At 49.9% G+C, this 25,050-nt stretch overlaps 2 protein-coding genes across 2 annotated transcripts; one reads left to right on the top strand and one right to left on the bottom strand.

Moving 5' to 3' along the window:
* The first annotated feature begins 59 nt into the window (after positions 1 to 59).
* On the top strand, positions 60 to 4,249 carry LOC133267477 (myotubularin-related protein 9-like). Its single transcript, XM_061449749.1, is given in 11 exon segments — positions 60 to 352; positions 892 to 1,000; positions 1,258 to 1,383; positions 1,478 to 1,651; positions 1,744 to 1,961; positions 2,095 to 2,256; positions 2,339 to 2,480; positions 2,567 to 2,787; positions 2,933 to 3,084; positions 3,532 to 3,614; positions 3,616 to 4,249. Coding segments are annotated over 11 exon segments (1,665 nt in total). The 5' UTR covers positions 60 to 155; the 3' UTR covers positions 3,697 to 4,249.
* EIF3I (eukaryotic translation initiation factor 3 subunit I) lies at positions 4,209 to 8,041 on the bottom strand. The gene is made up of 11 exons (XM_061449747.1): positions 8,024 to 8,041; positions 7,749 to 7,841; positions 7,528 to 7,615; positions 6,775 to 6,840; positions 6,456 to 6,605; positions 6,235 to 6,362; positions 5,803 to 5,913; positions 5,610 to 5,699; positions 5,205 to 5,278; positions 4,903 to 4,995; positions 4,209 to 4,565 (listed from the first exon to the last, which is right to left on the bottom strand). The coding sequence occupies exons 1-11, from the start codon at positions 8,024 to 8,026 to the stop codon at positions 4,484 to 4,486; spliced, it is 978 nt and encodes a 325-aa protein (XP_061305731.1). The 5' UTR covers positions 8,027 to 8,041; the 3' UTR covers positions 4,209 to 4,483.
* Between the last annotated feature and the right edge of the window lie 17,009 nt (positions 8,042 to 25,050).

Genomic DNA, 25,050 nt, shown 5'->3' with positions numbered 1-25,050 from the left:
ATGCTGTAGGTGACAACGTAAACACAAAGAAGGGGGTGAAGTTAGCCCCACGTGACGCAGAGGGAAGAGAGTTTTTCCAGCCCTGGGCTGTGCTACTGCAGGATTTCCCCTTTCTCCCTCCAGCGCCACTGCAGCAGTGGGTGGCACATCCCTCCATGGAGTTCTCAGAGCTGATCAAGACGGCGACGGTGGAGAATGTGTTGCTGTCATGTACGGGGCTGCCGGTGGTGAAGGGCACCCTATGCATCACCAGCCACCACCTTCTCCTCTCCTCCTGTCCCAGGGTGGACGGCCAGGCCAGCACTGAGGAGCTCTGGCTGCTCATCCGCAATGTGAATGCCGTGGAGAAGAGGTGAGTCTCCTCCATGGCTGGCACCATGGTCTCTTTTAGCAGTGTCACCCCTGACTTAGCTGGAGGACATTCCCTACTGCTCTCCCAGTGTCCATGGCTACCCATTGTGCTGCCCACCAAGCCTCGGCCCTCCTCTTCCCCACGGCCCATGCTGGAAGATGCTTGTGGCACACACTGGGCATTAACCTTCTCTTCTCCTCCCTGCCTCAGAATGCAGAATTTAGGCTGGTACGAGCTCCCCTGGACTTACAGCTACGCAAGAGACACCAGGTTTGGTTTTTAATACCCTCTTGGCTCTGCATATCCAGTGCTTGGCTTCGTGTTAACTATCGCGGCACCCACCAGGCCCCGGCCAGGGCAGGGAGAGATGGTGGAAATCGCAGCTTCTGACAGGAGAGCCACCAGTGCTGGATGAGAGCCAGCGATCTGGCACCCACACAGCCCTCATGCTCCATCCCTTGGAAAAGGACTGCTCAGCCATTTTGTGTGTCTGTGTGTACATGGACCTATAGCCAGCACTCACCTCCTGCCTCCCCCAGGTCCACTGGCTCCTCCGGCACCATCATGCTTCGGTGCAAAGACCTGAAGGTGCTTCAGCTGGAGATCCCAGGCCTGGAGGAGTGTCTCAACATCGCCAGCTCCATCGAGGTGAGCTCCTCCTCACTGTGCCGAGGTGCAAAGGGTTGGCAGGAGAAAGCAGCCACCTGGAGTGTTTGATCTCAGTCTATCATTAATGTGGGTAAACAGCCTGCACACAGCCCTGGCATGGGTGCCCATGGGGTTGGTGGTGCCATAGATGTGGCCAGGAGAGGGGACCAGGTTTGGGGTTTGCAGAGCCCTGGGGTCACAGCAGGGATGTCCTCACCCCCTGCCCATGACCTGCTTCACCTTTGCTCCCACTCTAGGCCCTCTCCTCTGTGGACTCTGTGACGATGATGTACCCATTCTTCTACAGACCCCAGAGCCTGAAGCTCGAGGAAGGCTGGCACCTTTTCCCCCTCGAGCAGTACTTCCAGCAGATCGCCTCACAGGTGAGCCTGCAAGAGAGATCCAGCTGGGCTGGGGAGAGAAGCAACTCTCCCAACCCATGCTGGGCAACCCCACAGTCCCATGTTCCACCCCTAGACGAGCCGGTGGCGGCTGAGCTATGTGAACTGGGACTTCACCACCTGCCCCACGTACCCTCCGGCAGTCATCGTGCCGGCAGCAGTGGATGATGATGCCCTGCGGAAGGCTGCCTGGTTCCGGCAGGGAGGGCGCTTCCCTGTCCTCAGCTATTACCACCCCAAGAATGGCACCGTGAGCCCATCTCCCTGTCCAGCTGCTCTTCCCCTGTCCCACCACTGCCAGCAAAGGTGGCTGGAAGCCCCCAGCTTGGTTTGACCCCACAGGCAATGCTCCGCAGCAGCCAGCCTCTGACAGGTCCCAACCGAAAGCGCTGCCACGAGGATGAGCTGCTTCTGGGGATGGTACTGGACAAGGGGGAGCAGGGTTTTATCATTGACATGAGGTCAGCACAGACTGCAAAGCAAGCTCATATGACTGGCAGGGGCACGGAGCCCAAATTCTCCTATCCGCAGTGGAGGCGGTTGCACCAGCCCCTGGAGAGGTGAGGGGCTGTGCTGAGGCCTGGTGCTGTCGTGACATGGGTGATCACACTGCCCTGCCAATGACATTTGGACTCCAGCCCCCCTCTGCAAAAGCCTTAGCCAGCCCCTAACACTATTTTCCTCCCCTCTCAGAGGCCGCCCGCTGCAGGAAAGCTTTATTAAGCTGGTGGAAGCCTGCAACACCACCTTGACCAACATGGACCACTGGCTGAGTTGCTTGGAGAGCTGCCGCTGGCTGAGCCACATCAAGGCAGCCCTGAGCACGGCCTGCCTGGCAGCACAGTGCATGGACAGGTAATGGGGGGCTGTGGTCCCCAATTTCACCCTCCCAAAGCTCTCAGTGTTGCACAAACTTTGGGCATTGCACTTCCTGCAGCAAAGAAGCCAGTGTGCTGGTGCATGGGGTGGACGGGACGGACACGACACTGCTGGTCACGGCTTTAGCCCAGGTGATCCTGGATCCGTCCTGCCGCATGCTCATAGGCTTCCAGGGGCTGCTGGAGTGGGAGTGGATCCAGGTGAGAGTGGCAGTCCCCAGGGGGATAAGGATCTCAGCACCCCCAAACTTTCTTTCACCCCATTGTTCCCTGTCCGGGTCCCACAGGCTGGGCATCCCTTCCACCTCCGTTGTGCCCGCTCTGCCTCCTCCCATGCCCGGCTGAAGCAGGAGGCACCACTTTTCCTTCTCTTCCTTGACTGCGTGTGGCAGCTGAGCCATCAGTTCCCCTTCTCCCTGGAGTTCAGCGAGCGCCTCCTCCTCACCCTGTTTGACAATGCCTATGCCTCTGTCTATGGCATCTTCCTGTGCAACAACGAGAAGGAGAGGCAAGTAGGGAGGACACCATTATCCCTTGGGAGCAATGCCACAGTCACCCTTGAGACAAAGAAAAGCTCTCATGATCAGAGCTGGGGTCACATGAGGACCCACAACCCCTTGCAGGGGTTGAAGTGCATCTTGACTCTCCCATAGGTGCCTCTGTAAAGTGAAGGAGAGTACACACTCTCTCTGGGCCTGGCTGAACCGGCCTGGAGAGAAGAGGAAGTACCTGAACCCTCTCTACTCCCCCAATGCCCTGGTCATCTGGCCCTCCGTGGAGCCGCAGAGCATCCACCTCTGGCAGGGTGAGCTGGGTCCTGCTCTGAGCTGGGCTGCATGAGGGAAAGCTGCTCTGCTTTTCATAGAATCCCAGCTTGGTTTGGGTTGGAAGGGACCTCAAAGCTCATCCAGTTTCAACCCCCTGCCAGGGGCAGGGACACCTTCCACTAGAGCAGCTTGCTCCAAGCCCCTGTGTCCAACCTGGCCTTGAACACTGCCAGGGATGGGGCAGCCACAGCTTCTCTGGGCACCCTGTGCCAGCGCCTCAGCACCCTCACAGGGAAGAGCTTCTGCCTAAGAGCTCATCTCAGTCTCCCCTCTGCAGGTTAAAGCCATTCCCCTTGGCCTGTCCCTATAGGCCCTTGTCCAAAGCCCCTCTCCAGGTTTCCTGTAGCCCCTTTAGGCACTGGGAGCTGCTCTAAGGTCTCCCCAGAGCCTTCACAGCTGGAATAACCACAGCCCCTTCCTCCTAGGTTTATTCCTCCGATGGATCCGTTCATCCCAGCACCTGGATGAGGCCTGGGGGGAGATCCAGCAGTTAGCAGAGTGTCACAACCCCCCCCGGGAAGGAGAGCACACGGAATAGACTGAGCCAGGCCCTCTCTGACCCCATTGCCTGGACAGAGGATGAAAGATGAACAGTAGCAGGGACAATTCGGTCCCTGTGGGTGGCTGGGCCAAGGTGAGCCAAACCTGTAACACCCTCTCCACAAAGGGCTGCAGCTTGAGTGTTGCGTCAGTCACTTCAAGCTGGGAGCCAGCCAGGGAAATCTGCCCTTGAACCCAGTTTTGAGGAAGGAAAGAGATACAAAGCACCCTCCAGACAGACACCAGGCAAGAGGGCTGGAAGGATGAGGATCCACAACACAAGCATGCTAGTTCAGGAAATAACTGTTCCCTGAGGAAAGTTTGGCTCAGGGTCAGTGCAGCAAATAAACAAAGCACCAGAACTGGGCGCGTGTGTGTCATCTGAAAAACAACATCCGGCTGCAGCACTTCAGCCTGTTCACACATCAGGCCTGGACATGACCCTTGGCTCTGGATCCCTCCTGGGAAGAGTCCCTGTCTACCCAGGGGTGGAGAGCCCAGCACACAACAGCTCAGGTTAACTGTATTGCAGACTGGAAAAAAAGCTCAAACCCCACAGAGGTGATTTTCCTTGTGTTTATAAAAGATTTCTGTTTATTTCCTAATGATGTTTTTCTTCCTCTCCTGATATATAACTATGCCCAGTGTCCCTGGGGAGCCGACCTCTCCTCCTCACCTGTCAAAGCCAGTCCTGCCCTTCCAAGCTGGTTGGGTTTCCAGTTCTCCACACTGAGTTGCTACTGAGTCCTCTGGTGAGACCTTGCAACAATTCAGTGCAGGAGCTGATGGACTGGGCAATGGGCTGGAGGGAAGACCAGTGGAGAGGAAAATCCTCCTTTAGGCTTCAAATTCAAACTCAAAGTACTGGGGATCGAAGTAATGGATGCGAACGTAGCCATCCTCACCCCCGCTGCTGTAACTGTACAGGAGGAGAGACAGGATAAAGTCATTGATGCTATCAGAGAGCGCTGCCTCTAGGTTTAAACCAAACTGTGGTGAAATCTGTTCTCACCCCCCCTGAAATGAACAAAGGAGTCACGAGACAAAAAAGTAAGATCAGTGAGAGAGCAAAAATGTTTGATAGGGAGTAAGTGACCCCTTGGCCAGCCTGGGGGAGGCAGCAGGGCTGAAATGGGAACATCAAGGAAGGTGCTTGCTCTGTTCCCACCAGAGCTGCTGTGAGCCCAACTGTGCCCTAACCACATCATGTGTTTGGCTTCACTGCAGCATGCTGCAAGACCCACAGAGACACTCACCTCTTCCCGTCGGGGTGAAACGCAACGCTGTTTATGGGACCAAAGTGACCCTTCACTCTGCCAAACTCTTCTTCAAAAGCCAAGTGGAAGAACCTGGAAGAAGGAAGATGATTTATTATTATATTATCTATTAGCAGAAGTTGGGAGCCTGGCTAGGGACATAATTAGGGTTTCCTCAAAAAAGCTCTGTGAGTTTAATGACTTCTCTGACACTGGCAGCAGGAAGACACCTTGGGAGCAGCACCCCTGGGCTGTCAGTGCTCCAGGTGAGGACTTGGCCGTGCCAGAGGAAAAGGACCAACCTCGCCTCGAATTTGCCAATCCTGGTGGAGGTTGTGGTCACATCCATGGCCTCCTGCCCACCACCAAGCACCACCTGCAAAGGAGAGAAGCCACAACACTTCAGAGGTGCTTACAAAGTGCACTCTGAGGCAGGCGGAGGAGGACAGGGCCAAACCTTGGGGATGCCTTCACTAACCCACAAACTTGCAAGTGGGCCTGACCCCAACCCCAGAGAAGTTCTCACCTCCCAGACATGCTTGTTTGAGGAGCAGAGGCTTCATTCCCTGCACCAAACCACAGCAAAGTTCCCCAGACCGATTCCACAGCTGTGTTTTTTATCTGGCCTAGTGACACTCTGTCTTCCAGTTACCCAGATGACGTGGCAGTCACAGTAAGCCTGTTACAATGAGTGAGCTCATTCTTACGTGGTCAAAAATAGGGGAAAGTGCAGCAGAGTTCACTGGTCGTTCTGTCCGGAACGTCTTCAGATGCTCAAGTGACGTGCAATCAAAGAGCTAGGAACAAAAAGGAGAGAGTTATTCTTCAAAAGAGCTGTCAGCCCGCAGATCTTGAATGCCAATTTCAAGAATCCACCCCATTTCTGAAAGGAGGCCTCACCTTGGCTGTGTTGTCCTTGGAGGCAGTGATGAACATGGTCATGTCCCTGGAGGTCTGAATATCATTGATTTGCTTGGTGTGCTCCTTGATGTTGGAAAGCTGCTCCCCTGACTAAAGGGTAGAGGAGGCAGTTTTAGCAAGGCAAGTGAGCACACACACAACTTCCCTATTAAAACTAGTTAGGAAATGTTGTTGCCAACGATGGGTCAGATGTTGGTGCATCAGCCTTGGTCAATGGAGCCTCATATTTGGACCTACATGATATTTAAGGTCCTTTCCAACCCAAACCGTTCTATGAATCTAAGATATTTTAAGTATCATTCCATAAGGCTGCTGCATTGAGCCAAAAAGCCCATATTCTGTCTCATGATCACCATACAAACACTGACATCTTCTCCAGGGAGGGAGGATGCTGTTCCTTATCAGACTGACCTTGGCACTGAACTGGTTAAGCTCGCCGCTCTCATGTCCTGCAATGATGAACTCTCCCAGAGGGCCCCACACAGCACTAGTGATTTTAGAGTCACTGCAGGGGATTTTCATGTAAGGCTCATTGTTCTCTGCAGGAAGGAAGGAGACAGACAGAGACACAATGGCTCCAGCGATCATCTTCCCCTTATTCCCTTATCCAGGCATTGGCCCGGATTCCTCACCAATCTGGCTGGGGTCCCGGAGATCAAAGAAGCTCACAAAACACTGATATCCCATCTGCTTGTCTGTGGAAAACATGATGATGTTTCCTCCAAAGTCAAAGCCACATGTCCTCACTGCAGAGCTGGTCTTCACCAGGGCGAGCTGCTTTCCTGCACACAGAGCAGAAATTGTCACTTTACCAGGTATTTTATTGCAAGGCTAATGGAATGGATCAGCTCATGTCCCGCTGCAACCACATCTTGCCACCTTAGCAGAATTCACTGCAGGGCAGAGCTGTGCCTCAAATGCAGCTCCCCTGGAAATGGGAGTGTCTCTTACCTGTTTCGCAGTCCCAGAGCCGACAGCTGTTATCTGCAGAGCCAGTGAGCACGTGTCGTGTGTCCCCTGAGTCACCCGTTAGGGAATATCAGCGTGTTCTCAGCCACTTCCAACTCCCTACCAGGGGCAGGGACACCTTCCACTAGAGCAGCTTGCTAGAAGCCCCTGTGTCCAACCTGGCCTTGAACACTGCCAGGGATGGGGCAGCCACAGCTTCTCTGGGCACCCTGTGCCAGCGCCTCAGCACCCTCACAGGGAAGAGCTTCTGCCTAAGAGCTCATCTCAGTCTCCCCTTGGGCAGGTTAAAGCCATTCCCCTTGGCCTGTCCCTACAGCCCTTGTCCAAAGCCCCTCTCCAGGTTTTCTGTAGCCCCTTTAGGCACTGGGAGCTGCTCTAAGGTCTCCTCTTCAGGAGCCTTCTCTTCAGGCTGAACCAGCCCAGCTCTCTCAGCCTGGCTCCAGAGTAGAGCTGCTCCAGCCCTCTGAAACTGCAAATTTCCTTTTGAAATGCTAAAGAAAGAGGCTCCAGCTCTTGCATTAACACTGCCTTTGCAGGTTTCATCATACACATTATTCCACACAACCCTGAAAGAAAAATACCCAAAAGATGAAGTAAAGGACACAGCAGAAGAGTCAAACACAGAGTATTGCTCTCCTCTAAGAGGAAACAGTGCAGCAGTTTGGAGGAATTGCCTCAACTGAATCATCATAAAGAAAAATACAGTACAAACTAGTTGCTGTGATCAAAGGATACAGTCTGCATCCACGCACCATACAGCTCCCGTGTGGCCATTGTATGTGCCGAGCCGCTCTCCATTCACAGAATACCACACATTGACAATCTAGGGGAAGAAAACAACACAGCACCCTCTTAACAAACGGATTAATTACCTGGACAGATGAACAGTGGGTCAGCTATTGCCGAGGGGCCTGGTTTCCAGTGGGGGGACGGCAGGCAGGCACCGCCACACTCACGGGGTCCTTGGCCACGGTGAAGAGCAGGTCTCCCTCCCGGTTGTACTTGATCTGCGTGATGGAGCGCTCATGGCCCTGCAGCAGGATCGGCTTCTGTGGGGCGGGTCGGGGGGAGGAGACGCCATTATCATCTCGGCGACTGGCGGCCGAGGCCTCCTGGGCCTGCAGGCCGCCACCCGTACCCCCTCCCGAGGCCTGGGGACCCGGACCCGCCCGACCACCGACCGCTGTCCCCAGTCCTGCCCGACCACCAACTCCTTCCCTGGGCCCCTCACCATGGCGGCACCGCGAGGACGGCTGAGATCACTTCCGGGTCAGAGGTTGCGAACAGCGGAAGTACTTTACCGTTACCGTGGCTCCACTGGGTGAGTTTCTACCAGGGCTGAAGCGAGGCCGGGTTATCGCCCATCGACGGGAGGTCAGGTCTACCCGTACTGGGGCTGTCAGGTTTCACTACCGAATTTTAGACAAAGGCCAGCGGTGCTCGGCGCCACAGCGCGGCCCCACGTGCAGTACCGAGATTTAGACACATGATGGCAGCTGCAGCTAAAGCGGGCTGGAGTGGTCTGAACTGAGCTAAACCTGTCTGAACTAGGCTAAACTGTTTTGGGGTATGCTAAACTGGTCTGAACTGTGCTAAACGGTGCTGTACCTGGCTGGGCTGAACTGCGTTTTCCCAAATGGCAGGAGAATATTCTTTGAAACTCAGATTTACGAGAACAGAATTCCCTTGTACAGCAATTCCAAAATTAAAGAGCCCCCCATCATCCAAAGCCTGAATTCCATTAAATACAAAATCCTCTCCCAGGAGCGCTGCTGCGATGGTTCTGGGAGTTGCTAAGAGGAGCGCCCGGCTCTGCTGCGTGCTGGTACACAGCAGCCTGGTTATGGGCTCCTCTTGCCGTTGGAGACCGTGACACTGAGCGGCCGCGGGGAACACGAGTGCCTCCGCCGTGAGAGATGGGAAGGGAGATACCGTCCCCGCTGCATGCCGGGACAGCAGCTCTGCCCCGCCCCGCCTCGACTCCCCCCCCTCTCGCTGCCGGGCTGCCCCAGATGCTCTCGGTGCCCCGGTTCCTCGGTTCTCCCCCGTGCCGAGCCGTGCGGGAAAAATTCTGTCCTTGCTCCATGGCAGGGGGGTTGGAACTGGATGATCTTAAGGTCCTTTCCAACCCTAACCTGTGATTCTGCGGTTCTAATAGAGGGTAATGGGGTGCAATGGGGGGGGTAAGGGGGTTAATAGGTGGTAATGGGAGTCTGAGGGCGGCCATATTGGTGAGGCGCCATTGTGTACCCGCCATTCCTCCATATTGAGCCCAGCCCCTCCCTCCTGCCGACTCATGCCCTGACCCATCATGGCGGCCGCGTTGCCGTGGTAACGGCCGCGCCTCGCCTGCGCCGCTGCCATTTTTCGTTCCAAGATGGCGCTGGCGAGCGTGGTGCGGGCGGAGGCTCCGCTCCCGTCCCCATCCCTCCTCCCGGGGCTCGCAGCGCCTCGGGACTCGGCCGGGCACCTTCCCCGGGAGCTGCCGCCGCTGCTGCCCGGGCTCGGTATCCACCTGCACGGCACCACCCCACTGGCGTTCGAGGTACGGACATTGGGGGGGAAGAGAGACACATAGAGACACATAGAGAGACATTGGGGGGGGGCTGCGACCCATGGAGAGCACATAGAAACTCCATAGGGACACACTGGGGAGGGGGTATGGACATAGAGATACATTGGGGGGTGCTGGGACCCATAGAGACCCCATAGAAACTCCATAGTGAGACAAGGGGGCACAAAATCACCAAATGAAATATATAAACCCTTCGAATCAGTTTTAAGTAATGTTAAGTTTGAAGCCTTTGTAAGAGTAGCAATGGAAAATGACTGAGGTGCACAATTCACAGAGGAAAAGTATAGAGTACAGCTAGAGGACATCCTGAGAGTCCTTGTATAAAATAAACCGTTGTAGTTGACGTAGTTTTAGGCCCTTATGACCTTAGTACAAGATGAGCGTAAGAAAAAGAGGATAGAAAAACAGGAGGTAAGGTTAAGGAATATCTGGGAATGGCAGGTGTCCAGGATGGGCTGCAGTTAAACTAACTGGTGAGCAGAAGGACAGGATGATTGCTGTGTCTGTGGTGTTAAGGAACCAATTAAGCTGGTATAAATGTCTACTGCGTGTGCTTCCAGGGCTGCCGGGTCCGTGCAGTAGTGGCGGCGGCGGCGGCAGCTCCCGGAGGAGCGGGGCGGCGATGCCAGGGCGGAGGTGCCCGGCCGGGTCCCGAGGCGGTGCGAGCCCCGGGAGGAGGGAACGGGACGAAGCGGAGCCTCCGACCACACCACGCTCGCCAGCGCCATCTTGGGACGAAAAACGGCGGCGGAGGAGGCACGGTGCGGCCGTTACCACATTACCCCCCCCGCTTTATGCGGTAAAAGTGATGGAATTCCCTCTTTTCCATTGCTTCGTGAGGTAAAAGTGACGGAATTCCCTTTTCCTCAGTACATTCTAAGGTAAAAGTGAGGGAATACCGCCTTCTGCCGAAAGGGAGCCGACCGGAGCCAAAGCCTCCCGAAAGGGACGGAGCGGAAGGGAGCCGAGCGCAGCCGAAGCCTTCCGCAGGGGTCGGAGGGTCAGCGTCGTCCAATCCCTGGCCGCCTCTCCCTTAGCTACTTCCCACAGCTGGGGGGCCGCTTTCCCGCCTAGAGACCGGCGGCCAATCAGCGGTGTCCTTTCGTGTGAGGGAGCGATGGCGGGAGCCGGGAAGGAAGGAGGAGAAGGCAGCGAGGGCTGAAACGCGGCTTTATTTTCTGTATATGCGCGGTTATGAAGATTAGCGGGGTTTAGGTCGGCGCGGGAACGTCCAGGAGTTGCTGGGCGAAGGTTTGTTTCGGCTTTGGTGGTGGGGAAGATGGGGGTGATGAGGGAGGAAAGCGGTTTAAATGGGAGAGATGATGGGGAAGGGGGGAGAATGGCTGTTAGGGGGGAGAGATGGTGTGGAGGGGGGATAATGGCTGTTAAATGGGATATATGATGAGAAAGAGGTGAGTAGTGGGATACGGGATAGGGAAGGGAGGGGAATGGTGGTGGTGGGTGAAGCAAAATGGCGATGGTGGGGAAAAACAGATGGCAGATGGGGGGGACAAGATGGCAGATGGGGTGGTGCAGCACACGGTGGGTGAGGACATGTTCTCCATCCCCGCGTGTCAGATTCCATCCCTCTAATATGGAATATCGGGTGGTGGACACCAGGTGGTGATGTTGGACACGCTGTACTTGCAGGACCAGGCTGCTGTTGTGGGCTCCATCGTGTAGCCCCAGCACCTTCCTCAGCGCCAGCGTCATCCGGTGCTGCTGCACCTCTCTGTGGGGATGGAGACGATGAGGAGGATGATGAGGAAGAGCCCATGGATCAGGATGGAGATAGATTAACCTTCACCCTGCCGAAACCTGTGCGCATCGAAAGCGTGCACCAGCTCCCTGTGCCACAGCGCAGCCCCAAGGTATGTGGCGCTCAGCAGTGAGCCTCCAGCATTCCTGTCGTCATTGCCATCATCCCAGATCCATCCCGGAGGCACAGGAAAATCTCTTAATGGGTGATGGCCGGTAGCACCCCGGGGTGCAGCCCAGGAGCAGCCGCCCCACAGTGCCAGTGAGGTCCAGGGGCTGCAGCAGCACCTGAGGCAGCGGCTCCCTGTGCTGATCCCAGCGCATTCCCAGTATTCCTGGCCCTCCATGCCCAACAGCCCATACTCCCCAGGGGACAGGCGGCCCACCCAACACAGTGAGCCACATAGGGACCCTGAAGTGCCCCACAGGGCCCCCACAGCCCATAAGTACCCCAACACCAGTTGACTCTTTGATGCACTTTCATTTTTATTTACTTTTATTTGCATTTCATTCAGGTTTATTCACTTTTATTCATTTTTTACTTTTTAATTGCTTTATTGACATTTTATTGACTTTTTTTCTTCAGTTTTCTTTCAGTTTTGATTTAGTTTTCTTCTGATTTAGTCACTTTTAGTAACTTTTTTTTTTTCAGTTACCCCAGAGCAACCCGTGGACGTCCCATAGACCCCAGTAGATCCCCTATAGCGACCCCCAGCCTCACAGACTCCCTGCAGACATCCCATAGGGTCCCAGAGTGACCCATAGACACCCCACAGCAACTCTTAGCACACCGTGGACATGTCACAGTGACCTACAGTGACCCCCAGGCACCACATAGTGACCTGTAGACACCTAGAGCAACCCGTACACAGCCCATAGCCACCCCCATATGGCCCCATGACAGCCCTTGTGACTGACGGTGTCGTGATGTCACCAGGACTGGGATGACATCATCATCAACCCCCAAGGTGCCCCACAGGGCCCCCTCTTCCCACCTGCCCCCCATATGTACCCCAGTTTTTTCATTTGCTTTTATTCATTTTCATGAAATTTCATTCACTTTCATTTGACATTCATTCAGGCTTATTCATTTTTATTCCTCTTTATTTACTTTTTATAATCACTTTATTCACTTGGTTTTTTACTGACTTTACACAGTTTTAGTCAGCTTTATTTGCTGTGCATTCATTTTTGTTCTCCAGATTTATTTACTTTATAGTCCTTTTTAGTTACTTGGTTTTTTTGTGTTTTTTTTTTTGATGCCCCACAGCTACCCAGAGAAACCCATGGACACTGCATAGAGCCCCATATGCCCTATAGACATCCCATGGGCATGTATGGCAACCAATAGACACCTGACAGCAATCCATGGACCCTTCACAGAGACCCATATAGACCTTGTGACCCACAGATGCCTGAAACAACCCCCAGCGACACAAAGAGACCCCAGAGTGACCCCCCACACTGCCCCATAGCAGCCCGTAGCACCCCACGGGCACCCTCCACTTCTCTGTGATGTCCTATAGACCCACAGCTCACACTGCATAAAGTTTTTTATTCTCTTTTGTTCGTTTTTTCCCCCCTCTTCATAATGTGTAATCGCTTCTGTTCACTTTTCTTTGAATTTCTTCAGTTTAATTCACTTTGTATTTGTTTTTTAGTCACTTTTTGCTCACTTTTATTCAAGTTGTATTCAGGTTGATTACCTTTTTATTCTGTTGTTAGTGACATTATGATTGGTCTGGGCTGGGTATGGGGCCAAGGAGGGGAGAATGAAGTTCTGGGTATGTTGTCTGTGCTGTGGGGGGCCTGTGGGAAGTGTGGGGTTAATAAAGTACTGGGGGTGTTGTCTGTGCTGTGGAGGGGGGGGGCTGTGGGAGGTGTGGGGTTAAAGTGCTGGGGGTGTTGTCTGTGCTGTGGGGGAGTTGTGGGAGGTGTGGGGTTAATAAAGTGCTGCGGGTGTTGTCTGTGCTGTGGGGGGGCTGTGGGAGGTGCAGGATTAATAAAGGCCTCCTCCACAAAAAAAATAGATTAAAAAAATATTTAAAACAATGATCTAAGTAAACAAAATAATGACCTCAGATGAGCAGTCAATGAGCCTAATTAATTCAGCAAAATAATGCTAATTATCTAATTTTTTTTTAATTTAAAAAAATTTAGGCATACCTGCAAGACCAGGATAATTTTTTTTTCCTGAAAAAACTAATTAACTCAAAAAATTCTGTTATTTAATCAGTTAAGGAAACAAACCAATAAAATGATTAAGCTCATTAATTCACCTCATTAATCCATTAAATGGCCTATTCCTAATGCTAATTAGCTTTTTTTTTTTTTTTTTCCTCCTCACACCCCCTCCCCCCCCCCCCAAAGAGGTTAAAAATCTACTTAATCAACTAAGGAAACAATACAATAAGTAGTCAATAAACCTAATTAATTTATTAAGCAAAGTAATTTTAACTATATAAAAATATTTTTTTTTTTTTTTTTAAGTTTTGGTGGCATACATACAGGACCAGGAAAATTTTTTTTTTTCTTGAAAAAATGAATCTCAAAAAATTCTGTTATTTAATCAATTAAGTAAACAAATTAATAACTTGATTAATAAAGCTCATTAATCAGTTAACCTAATTAATCCAATGAATAAGCTATTTATTATGCTAATTAGCTAAAATCTTTTTTCACCTAAATTATGCTTCTTGGTCACACATGCAGACACCCCTGCCCCCAGACCAAGCCCCTCCACCAAACACCTCTGTCTGGTCCTCCCCATGCAGCCCAAACTCCTGCCCCCAAATCACTGATAAGGTAAAAAATATAGTTAAAATAATCAACTAAGAACAAAACAATCAGTAGTCATTGAGCCTAATTAATTCAGCAAAATGATTATGCCCCTTACCTAAAAAATATTTTTCGACTTTAAATTTTTTTGTTTTTCCCAACATACACATAGGAGCAGGAAAGTTTTTCTTTCACTGAAAAAATTTATTCTTTCAAGAAAATTACTGAATCAGATAAAAAAATGGGTAGGGGCTGTGCTGTTGACCTGTTCACGGAGTGTGGGTAGGGCGAGAGTAGGGTTAGTAAATGGGGGCTGTGTGTGAGCGTTTGTGTGTATAGGGGGTTGTGTGTGGGGGTGTGTGTTTGTATGGGGAGTGAGTGGCGGTGTGTGCATGGGAGGGATGTTTGTGTGTGGGGGGTGTGTGCGTGTTCATGTGTTTGGGAGGGTGTGTGTCTGGGGCGATTGTGTGTTTTTGGGGGGTGTGTGAGTGGAGGGGTGTTTGTGTGGGGAGGTGTGTGTGACTGGGAGGCGTTTGTATGGGGGGGTATGTAGGGGGAGTGTCTGGATGGGGGGTGTTTGTGTCTGGGGTGTGTGCATGTTTGTGTGGGGGTTGTGAGCATGTGTGGTGAGTGGGGGGTGTCTGAGTGGTGTGTGTGTGTGGGGTTGTGCAGGGGGGGTGTGTGAGTGGGGTGTGTGCATATGTGGGAGGGGGTGTCTGGGGGGTTTGAGTGTGGGAGGTGTGTGTGGGTGCGTGTTTGTGTGTATGGAGGGTGTGTGCGGGGTGTGTGAGTAGGGTGGTGGCGTGTATGGAGGGGTGTGTGTGCGTGTTTGTGTGTGAGTGGGGGAGCATGTGTGGTGGGGTGTGCCTGGGGGGTGTGTGTGCGTGCACGCAGGGAGTGAGCAGAGAGGTGTGTGTGTAGGGGGTTTATGTGTGTGAATATGGGGGCGTTTGTGTGTGGTGTATGTGTGAGGGTGTGTGTGGGGTGGTGTGTGCATGTGAGTGGTGTGTTGGGAGTCTGAGGTGTGTGTCCATGCATGTTTGTATGTATGGTGGGCGTGTGTGTGGTGGCATGTGCATGTTTGTGAGTGAGGGGGATGTGTGTGTGAAGGAGTATGTGGGATGTGTGCCTGTATCGGGGGGGTATGTGAGTGAGTGGGGTTTGGGGGGGTGGTGTATGTGTAGGTGCGTGCGTATTTGTGTGGGTGTGCATGTGGAGTTGTGTGTGAATGGGGAGGCATGTGAGTGGCAGGGTGCATGTGTGGCAGTGTGGGGGGGCGAGTGTGTGTGTTTGGGGGGGACACACGTGTGTGCATGTGTAGGCTGTGTGTGTGATTTGTATGGGTGGGTTCGGGGTGGGTGGTGAGGGTGTGCGAGTGTGGTCACGGCCAGGAGCAGGCTGGCCGGGTGTGCTGGGTATAATTGGGAGGTGTGGCTTGGTTAGGGGCGTGGCCAGAGCTCTGGGCGGGGTTAGTAAAAGGCCATGGGGGTGTCCAGGCTGAGGGCGTCGTTCCAGGAGGGCGGGGCCACGGACAGTGACACCTTTGCAAGGAATGCGGGTGGGGGCTAGTGGGGGGCTGGGGGCGTGGCCACGTGAGAGGATGGGTGGAGCCTCCCTGGAGGTGAGGCAGGCGTGCCTGCAGGGGGCGTGGTGTCAGCTGCTGGGTGGTCCGAGGTGGATCCATGGGGGCCCCTGGGCACACCCCCACCCTGGCCACAGCCTACAGTAGTCTCCACCCACCCTGCCCTTTGAACGCTTTAGCTTCGCCCCATTACCTTGACCACACCTCCACCCCTTACCAGCCCCTTCCCCCCCCCCCCAAGCCTAGAGCACACCTGCACCGGAATCTACACCCTTTCTCCAACCTTGGCCTACCCCAACAGAGGCCTCCTCCCCTCCTGCCCCATAGCCTAAACATTCCCACATTAGCCCCGCCTCCAGCAAAGACCACATGGTTAGGACTTTATTATCCCCACACCCAGCCCACCAGCGATCAATCATCATGGGGTCTCTATGAATCTCTAGCAAGTGCTGTGCATCCCTATGGGGTGTTTATAGGGTCTGTGGGGCTCTATGACTTTCTCTGGGTGTCTATGAGGCATTGAAGAAAACATGTTACTGAAGGAGGCCAAAAAGCAAAGACAGCCAAAGAAAGCAGGCTAGTAAGAAACCAAATAAAAAAACCTGTGTAAAGACAATAAAAAACGAAAAAGAATAATGTGACTATAAATTAGTACAAAGCAAATAAGAAGGAATAAAAGTGAACAAGCCTAAACGAATCACAAATAACAGTGAACAAAAGTTCATTAAAAAAAAGTCAACTAAAAAAAAATCAATTGGTGTTGGAGTACTTATGGGGCACAACGGGGCAGTGGGGGTCCTATGTAGCACCATGGCAGCTGATGATGATGTCCCTGCAGTTCTGATGACATCACAACACCTGTCTGTGGGTCACTATGGCGTGTCCATGGCTTGCTCACAGTTGCTGTGGAGTGCCTATGGGTCACTCTGGGATCCTACAGGATGCCTACATGGAGTCTGTGAGCCTGGGGGGGTCTGTCCGGGATCTACTGGGGTCTGTGGGGCATCCATGGGTTGCTCTGCACCCATATGGGATAGCCGAAAAAAAAAATAAATGACTAAATCAAATTTAAAGAACACTGAAAAAAATGCAAGTGAAAAGCACATTAGAGTGAAGAAAGTGCTTAAACCATGAGAAGAAATGAATACAAGCGAACAAGACTGAATAAAATTTGAATAAAACTGAATAGAAGAAAATGAAAATGAATTACAATCAATGAAAAAAAAAAATCAGTTGCTGTTGGGGTACTTATGAGGGGTGGGGGGGGTTGTGGGAGTTCTATGGGGCTCCCTATAGGGCACCATGTCATTAATGATGTCATCACAGTCCAGGTGACATCACAAAACTGTAAGTCAATAAAAGCCATGGCGTGTGTGTTACGTATCTATAAGGAACTATGGGGCAGTGGAGGGTGTCTGCATGGCTCTATGTGTTGTCATGGGGCCATGTGTGGGTCAATAGGTATGTAGCAGTTGCAGTGGGTTTCTGTGGGGTGTTTATAGGTGGTTGTGGCTCACTGTGGAGCTTCCAGAGCTCCCTATAGAGTGTCTGTGGAGTATTGGTAGGTTGCAGTATGTCTCGATTAAACTGGACTGCAGTTAAAACAGGAATAAAGCTGAAAAGTGAATAAACATCACTGAAAGGCAATAAACCTGAATAAAACTGGAAAAAAGTGAATTAAATGTGAATGAAAAAGAATAAAATGGAATAAAGCTGAAAAAATCTCCAAGAAAAGTGACTAAAAGTAAACTGAAGACCACCCAAGGTAACTAAAAACCAAATAAATCTGAATAAAACCATATAAAAGTGAATTAAAAGTGAATCAAAGGAAAGTACATGTGAGTTCAGAACTGAATACAAGTGAATAAAAAGCCTGAAGAAACCTGCATAAAGTTTGTGGACAAAAGCTGTGGCCTTGCCAAAAATACACAACCTGCTGAGAATGGTGAAAAACTACAGAATCTTAAAAAAAAGACCCATGTCAGTTGTCCTGGGTTCAGCAGTAGCAGTCATGTTTCTTCTTCTTGGTAGCTGGTGCAGTGCTGTTTTGACTTTCGGCCTGGGAACAGAACTGATAACAAGGTTGTTTTGGTTTGGCCAAGGACTTTGTGAGGCTCATGCTCTGCCAGGGAGGAGGGGAAGCCAGGAGGAAGCAGAGACAGGACACCTGACCCAAACTGACCAAAGAGGTATTCCATACCACAGCACGTCATGCCCAGGATGTAACTGGGAGTTAGCCGGAAGGGCTGGGAGACTGCAGGGTTGGAGGAGGTATCGGTCGGAGCTTGGTCGGGGTTGGGGGGCGAGTGATCGGTCGGCTGGTGCTGAGGTGTTGTATTCTCTTCCCTTGTTATTTCCTTTATCATTATTATCACTGGTGGTAGCAGTAGTGATTTGTGTTATACCTTAGTTACTAAACTGTTCTTATCTCAACCCATGGGAGTTGCATTCTTTTGATTCTCCTCTCCGTCCCTCCGAGAGCAGGGGGAGGGCAAGAAAGGGGGGGGGGGAAGTGAGCGAACGAATTACCTGACTGGGTTTAAACCACGACATCAGTCGCTGTGGGTCTCTATGGGATGTCTATGGGCTGTCTATCAGGCTGAGGGGGGCCCTACTGGGGATCTGAGGGGCCAGTCTATGGGGCTATACGGGGTCTCTTTGAATATCTGTGGAGTGCTGAGGATGGCTATGGGGTGTCTATGAACATAAAGGAAAAAATAAAAGCGAGCAAACTGTGGACAAGCCTGAATAAAATCCGATTAAAAGTGAATGAGAGTTAAAAAGAAAAAATGAATGAAAGAAAGGGAATAAAAAAATCAGGTGGTGCTGGGGTACTTCGGGGTTGCGGGGGAGGGGGGCTGGGGCCCTATGGGGCACTTGGGAGCCCTGCAAGACACTATCTCATTGATGATGCTGATGATGTCATCACGGTCCTGGTGACATCACGATGCCAGGAGTCAATAAAAGCTGTGGGACACGTGTTGTGGGTCTATAGGGCACTATGGGGCTGGTGTTTGGGGTGTCTACCAGTTGCTGTAGGGTACCTACCGAGTGCCACTGGGGCACCATGGGGCAGTGTGGGGATCAGTCTGGGTGTCACCTTTGTGGCGGTCGCTGTGGGTCTCACCTTTGCAGGGGGCTCAGGTCGATGCTGAGACTGGGCTGAGTGCAGTCGCCCCAGCTCGATTAAACTGGATTGCAGTTAAATAAAACAGGAATCAAGCTAAAAAGTGAACAAACACCAATGAAAATCAATAAACCTAAATAAAACTCAATAAAAGTTAATTAAATGTCAAGGAAAAAGAATAGAAGGGAATAAGCCTGAATAAATCTCCAAGAATAGTGACTAAAAGTAAACTGAAGACCACTCAGAGTAACTAAAAAGCCAATAAATCTGAATAAAACCACATAAAAGTGAATTAAAAGCGAATCAAAAGCAGGCACGTGTGAGTTCAAAGCTGAATACAAGTGAATAAAGGTGACTAAAAAGCCTGAATAAAGCTGTGGAGAAAAGCTGTGGCCTTGCCAAAAACACACAACCAGCTGAGAACAGTGAAAAAGTGCAGAATCTTACAAAAGACCTGAGGTTCTATGAAAAAGAAACCACGTAAATAATGCAGTAACTTGTTAAGCCTTGCAGGACTTGCTTGGCCTTGTGAAACTCGCCTGTCTCATGGGAACTCTCACTTCTGAAGAGTAGAATGGCTCACAGGACCTGAGGCAAAGGAGCAAGAAGGGACTTTGCAGGCAGGGAACGTATCAAGTAGGTGAATACTGAATGCAAATGCAAAACCCTGAACCAGGTGTGTCTGGTGGAGATTTAGCCTGGAGAAGGCTGTGTGGAGACCTCATAGCAGCCTTCCAGTATCTGAAGGAGGACTATAGGGATGCTGGGAATGACTATTCATTAGGGACTGTAGTGACAGGACAAGGGGTAACAGGTTCAAACTGAAACAGGGGAAGTTTAGATTGGATATAAGGAAGAAATTCTTTCCTGTTAGGGTGGTGAGGCACTTGGATGGGTTGCCCAGGGAGGTTGTGAATGCTCCGTCCCTGGTGGTGTTCAAGGCCAGGCTGGACAGAGCCTTGGGTGATATGGTTTAGTGGGAGGTGTCCCTGCCCATGGCAGGGGGGTTGGAACTGGATGATCTTAAAGTCCTTTCCAACCCAATTCCATGATTCTATTCCATCTCTCTTTATTCAAATAAAGCTTTAAACTTCACTCTGCCTCACGAGCTGTTATCAAAAGCAGGTTTTCCCAACAAAGCTGAATAAAGAGTGATTAAAAGTAAATGAAACTAAACAAAAAAATTGAGCGAAAGTGAGCAAAAGTGAATATACCTCAATAAAAAGTAAATAAATACAAACAGAAGTCATTAATAACTGGAAAACACAAAAACAAAACCTGAGAAGTGTGACCGTAATGTGTGGGGTTTGTTCATCAAGAAGTTTGGGGGGAGGGAGGCTCTCTGTGGCTGTCCTTATGTGAAACAATACTCCTTTTGACTCTGTAACTGCTGTACTCTGTAAGTAACGGGGGGGAGGTCAGTTGTATTGTTGCACAGGATTATGAGAGAGAAAAGGGGGCTGAGTTGCTCGAAGTGCAACGCTTGATGGGAGGGGGCTGCGACGGTGAGGAGGCTGGCAGTGGACGCTTCTCGAAGCCTCCGGGAGCTTCTCGAAACTTCTCAGTAATGAGACCCCTGCAACAAAGGGAACCAATGGGGAAGAGCCATGTCAACATCCGAGTGAGGAGGGGCGACAGGATTGGCTGGGACCTTGAACTGAAAAAGATAAAGGACTGCCTCTCAGGGAACCCGTGTGAGCATCTTGGGCAGAGCAGAAGACTCCCCGGTGCACCCAGCGCTGTTTTATCTGCTATCGCTTACTCAGTTTAATAAAATTTATACTTTAAACCAAAATTGGCTACAATATTGATAACAGTGACTAAAAAGCGAATATAAAGTGAATAAAAAGAGAAAAAATTTAAAGTGGCTAAAAGTCAGTATTAAGTGAATACAACTCAATAAAAAACTGAGTAAGTGAATAAAAGTGAACAGAAGTGTCAAAAACCTTGACTAAAACTCAAAGAAATTTATACAGTCGTATATAAACATGAAGTAAGTAAAATGTGATTAAACGCACTGATGAACCCTTAGCTCCTTAGTCCCTGACCCCCACCGGCCGCCGCTCTGGCCGCCTTCACCCAACCTTCGCCGCCGCCGCCGCTGGCACCACCCTTGCCGCTCCTGCTACTGCAGCTCCGGCAGCCGCCGCCGCTGACCTCCGCCCCCCCCCGGCTACTCCCGCCGCTCCTTTACTACCTTGCCACCGCCGTCGCAACAGCCCCTTCCGGCGCTGCCAATGCCTCCCGAAATTCCCCCGAGCCACTCCCGCCCCTACAGGCTCCCCTTTTACTACCTCGCCTGTCGCCTCCCCTGCTCCAGAAGCCGCCGCTACCGAAGCCACCCCTACTCACTCCCCTGCCACTGCCCCCACCCAGCACAGCCCCTTTTATAACCTCGCCCTCTCCCGCCTCCCAGCCAATCACGGCGCCGCTCGCCTCACGGCGAGGGCGGGACATGCAGACGGAGGGTCAGCGTCATCCAATCCCTCGCCGCCTCTCCCTTAGCGACACCGCGCACCTGAGGGGACGCTTTCTCACCTAGAGACCGGCGGCCAATCAGCGGTGTCCCTCGGTGTGAGGAAGCAATGGCGGCAGCCAGGGATGAAGAGGCGGAGGGACCAGAATTGGGGCGTGAACACCGGGCTCGGCCACATGCCTCCCATTACCCCCTATTAACCCCATTCCCCCACCATTGCCCCTCACTGCCCTGTATTAGAACCATACAATCACAGAATAGTTATGGTTGGAAAGCACCTTAGGATCATGCACTTTCAAGCACCCTCCCATGGAGAGGGCCAGAATTTTTACTGCAGTGATCAGCACAGCACAGCACTACGCGACACAGTATAAATGGGGTACAAATGGGCAAAAATGGATTAGAAATAATAAAAAAAGGCTTAAACCTGGTAAGAAATGGGCAAAAAAGGATAGAAATGGCCATATTTTTTTTTTAGAAATAGCCAAAAAAAGACTTAAAATGGGTTAAAAAAGGGCAAAAATGGGTTAGGAATGGGCAAAAATGGTTCAAATGAAGATAGGAAAAGGCAAAAAAGGGTTAGAAATGGCAATAAATTGGTAAGAAATGGATAAAAAGGGCTTGGAAATGGCCAAAATGGCTTAAAAACAGTTAGAATTGGGCAAAAAAGGGTTAGAAATAGCCCAAACAGATTTAGAAATAGCTAAGAAAAGCTTAAAACAGGCTGGAAAGGGCAATAAACTGTTCAGAAATAGCCAAAAATGGCTTATAACTGGTAAGAAATGGGAAAAATTAAGATAGAAATGACCGTAAATGGTATAGAAATAGCACAAAGGAGTTAAAATGGGTTAGCAATGGGCAAAAATTTTTCAAACCAAGTCAGGAAAGGGTAAAAATGGGTTAGAAGTGGCATGAACTGGACAAAAAATGGTTTGGGAATGGCCAAAATGGCTTAAAAAGACTTAGATTTGGGCAAAAAAGGGTTAGAAATAGGCCAAGCCAGTTTAGAAAGAGCTAAGAAAAGCTTAAAACAGGCTAGAAATGGCCATAAATTGTTTAGAAATAGCCAAAAAAGACTTAAAAAGGGTAAGAAGTTGGCAAAAAAAAGATAGAAGTGGCCATCAATTTTTTAGCAATAGCAAAAAAAAAAGACATAAAATGGGTTTGAAATTGCCAATTGTTTAGAAATAGCCAAAAAAAGCTCAAAACTGGTAAGAAATGGGCAAATATGAAATAGAAATGGCCATGAATTGTTAAGAAATAGCCAAAAAAACCCCCTTAAAGTGGGTTAAAAATGGGCAAAAAGGGGTTAGAAATGGCCAAAAATTGGTTAAACCAAGTTAGGAAAAGGCAAAAATGGGTTAGAAATAGCAAGAAATTGCTACAGAGCAAGCAGATTGCTAGTAACACCAGCCTTTTTCACTCTCATCACTACTGTGACCGCATTATTGACCCTTACACATACACTAGTAGCCTTGCAGAAAAAGCATAAAGAAAATTGTGCTTCCTTCTGTGAGCAGCATATGCAGAGGAGGAGATTTACCAAGGCAGAAACTGGAGCAAGACAGCGACTGAACCTCCTGAATATCTGTTAACAGATACCAAGTTGAAAGGGCACTTACTAAATGCTACCCACGTTTGCCTCAGCTGCAGGTACACTCTGAAGTCTCTCTGGAATCCAGTATCAGAAACAGTGAGGCCAGACTCCTTCGAGATGGTCGTAACAATGCCACATGCCTGTTAAGAAACAGTCAAGATCAAATGAGTGCTTCTGAAGAGTGCAAAGACCATGCTGGGGTTGTTTTAAACCTTGACAAGTGAAGTGTTTTGCCCTCAGCACGTCAGGTAAGCGAAACCCAACTGCCAGACCAGTCAGCTATAACATCACATCTATAGAAAAGCAAGATCGGTACAAGTGCATGTGGACTAAGCACACCGTGATTGGATAGTTCAGGCTGCTACATGTGGTGCCAAGTATCAGCACAGCTGGGTCCTTACTAAATTTCGCTGCCATTTAAGCCCTTCTCACTTAACTGGGTCTAAACCCAGGCACTAGTTCTCCAACTACAGCATCTAACTGATGTAATCACTTACTTTCCGTGCCCCAAATTAAGCAGTACATAACTCATTAAGCACATAACTCAGGAGCCTTAAGAACTGGTTTGAGACACTCTCCTCTACTGCTGTGGAGTACTTAAGTCATAAAGGATACTTGCCACAATACCACAACCACATGGAAGCATTCCATCACCTCCTGATACATAGAGACCTTGCGAGGACTGTTAACACCAGGCTTGCACAACTGCTTCCCTACCTTTGTACAACCTATGAAACTAAGCCGCTGCAAACTGCTGCTGTAGTTAAACAGTAAGTCGGGGTACCATGTGCCTACCAGAGAGTTCTGAAATCGAACCCTAAAAAGACATAAGTAAAGCAAGAAGAGGAAGGGGCCTGCTGGACACCTGCACAGACAGCACACGGCCAGGAGCCTGTCCACATAGGCAAGGGCAAAAACGGGTTAGAAATGGCAAGAGATTGGTAAGAACAGGACAAAAAAGGTTTGGAAATGGCCAAAAGGGCTTAAAAAAAGTTAGAATTGGGCAGAAAAGGGTAAAAAACAGCTCAAGCCAGTTTAGAAAAAGTTAAGAAAAGCTTAAAACAGGCTAGATATGGCAAGGAAATATACGGAAATAGCTAAAATTGGCTTAAAACTAATAAGAAACAGGCAAAAATAAGATAGATGTGGCCACCAACTGTTTAGAAACAGCCAGATATATCCCCGTTAAAATGGGTTAGCAATGGGAAAAAATGGATTAAAAACAGCCAAAAGAGTCTTAAAACTGGTAAGAAATGGGAGAAAATAAGATAGGACTGACCAGCAATTGTTCAGAAATAGCCAAAAGACTTCAAATGGGTGAGAAAGGGCCAAAAATGGTTTAAACCAAGTCGGGAAAGGGCAAAAAGGGGTTAGAAATGCCAAGAGATTGGTAAGAACAGGACAAAACCGGTTTGGAAACGGCCAAAAGAGCTTAAAAAGACTTAGAATTGGGAAAAAAAGAGTTAGAAACAGGCCAAGCCAGTTTAGAAAGAGCTAAGAGAAGCTTAAAACAGGCTAGAAATGGCAAGGAACTGTTCAGAAATACAGCAAAGTGGCTTACAACTAATAAGAACTGGACAAAAATAAGATCGAACAGGCCATCAATTGTTTAGAAATAGCCAAAAAAAAAAAAGACTTAAAATGGGTTAGCAATGGGAAAAAATGGGTTAAAAACAGCCAAAAGAGTTTTAAAACTGGTAAGAAATGGGCAAAAGTAAGATAGGACTGACCAGCAATTGTTCAGAAATAGCCAAAAGACTTCAAATGGGTAGAAAGGGCCAAAAATGGTTTAAACCAAGTCGGGAAAGGGCAAAAAGGGGTTAGAAATGGCAAGAGATTGGTAAGAACAGGACAAAAATGGTATAAAATTGGCCATAAAGGCTGAAAAAGACTTAGAATTGGGCAAAAAAGGGTTGGAAATAGGCCAAGCCAGTTTAGAAATAGGTAAGAGTAGCTTAAAAGAGGCTAGAAATGGCATGGAACTGTTCAGAAATAGCCCAGAATGGCTTAAGCCTGGCAAGAAATAGGCCAAAATAAGATAGGAATGATCAGCAATTGTTTAGAAATAGCACAACCGAGATAAAATGGGTTAGAAATGGATACAAATCTTTCAAAGATAGTCAGGATAGGGCAAAAATGGGTTAGAAGTGGCAAGAACTGGACGGAAATGGTTTGGGAATGGCCAAAGCGGCTTAAAAAGACTTAGAACTGGGCAAAAAAGGATTGGAAATAGGCCAAGCCAGTTTAGAAATAGCTAAGAGAAGCTTAAAAGAGGCTAGAAATGGCAAGGAACTGTTCAGAAATACAGCAAAGTGGCTTACAACTAATAAGAACTGGACAAAAATAAGATCGAACAGGCCATCAA

The sequence above is a fragment of the Pezoporus flaviventris genome, unplaced genomic scaffold, assembly GCF_033815535.1.
Source record: "Pezoporus flaviventris isolate CSIRO_AGI_PZ_B2104156 unplaced genomic scaffold, CSIRO_AGI_Pfla_v1 ptg000008l, whole genome shotgun sequence".
Classification (NCBI taxonomy): domain Eukaryota; kingdom Metazoa; phylum Chordata; class Aves; order Psittaciformes; family Psittacidae; genus Pezoporus; species Pezoporus flaviventris.
This window is presented reverse-complemented; position numbering and strand designations above follow the sequence as displayed.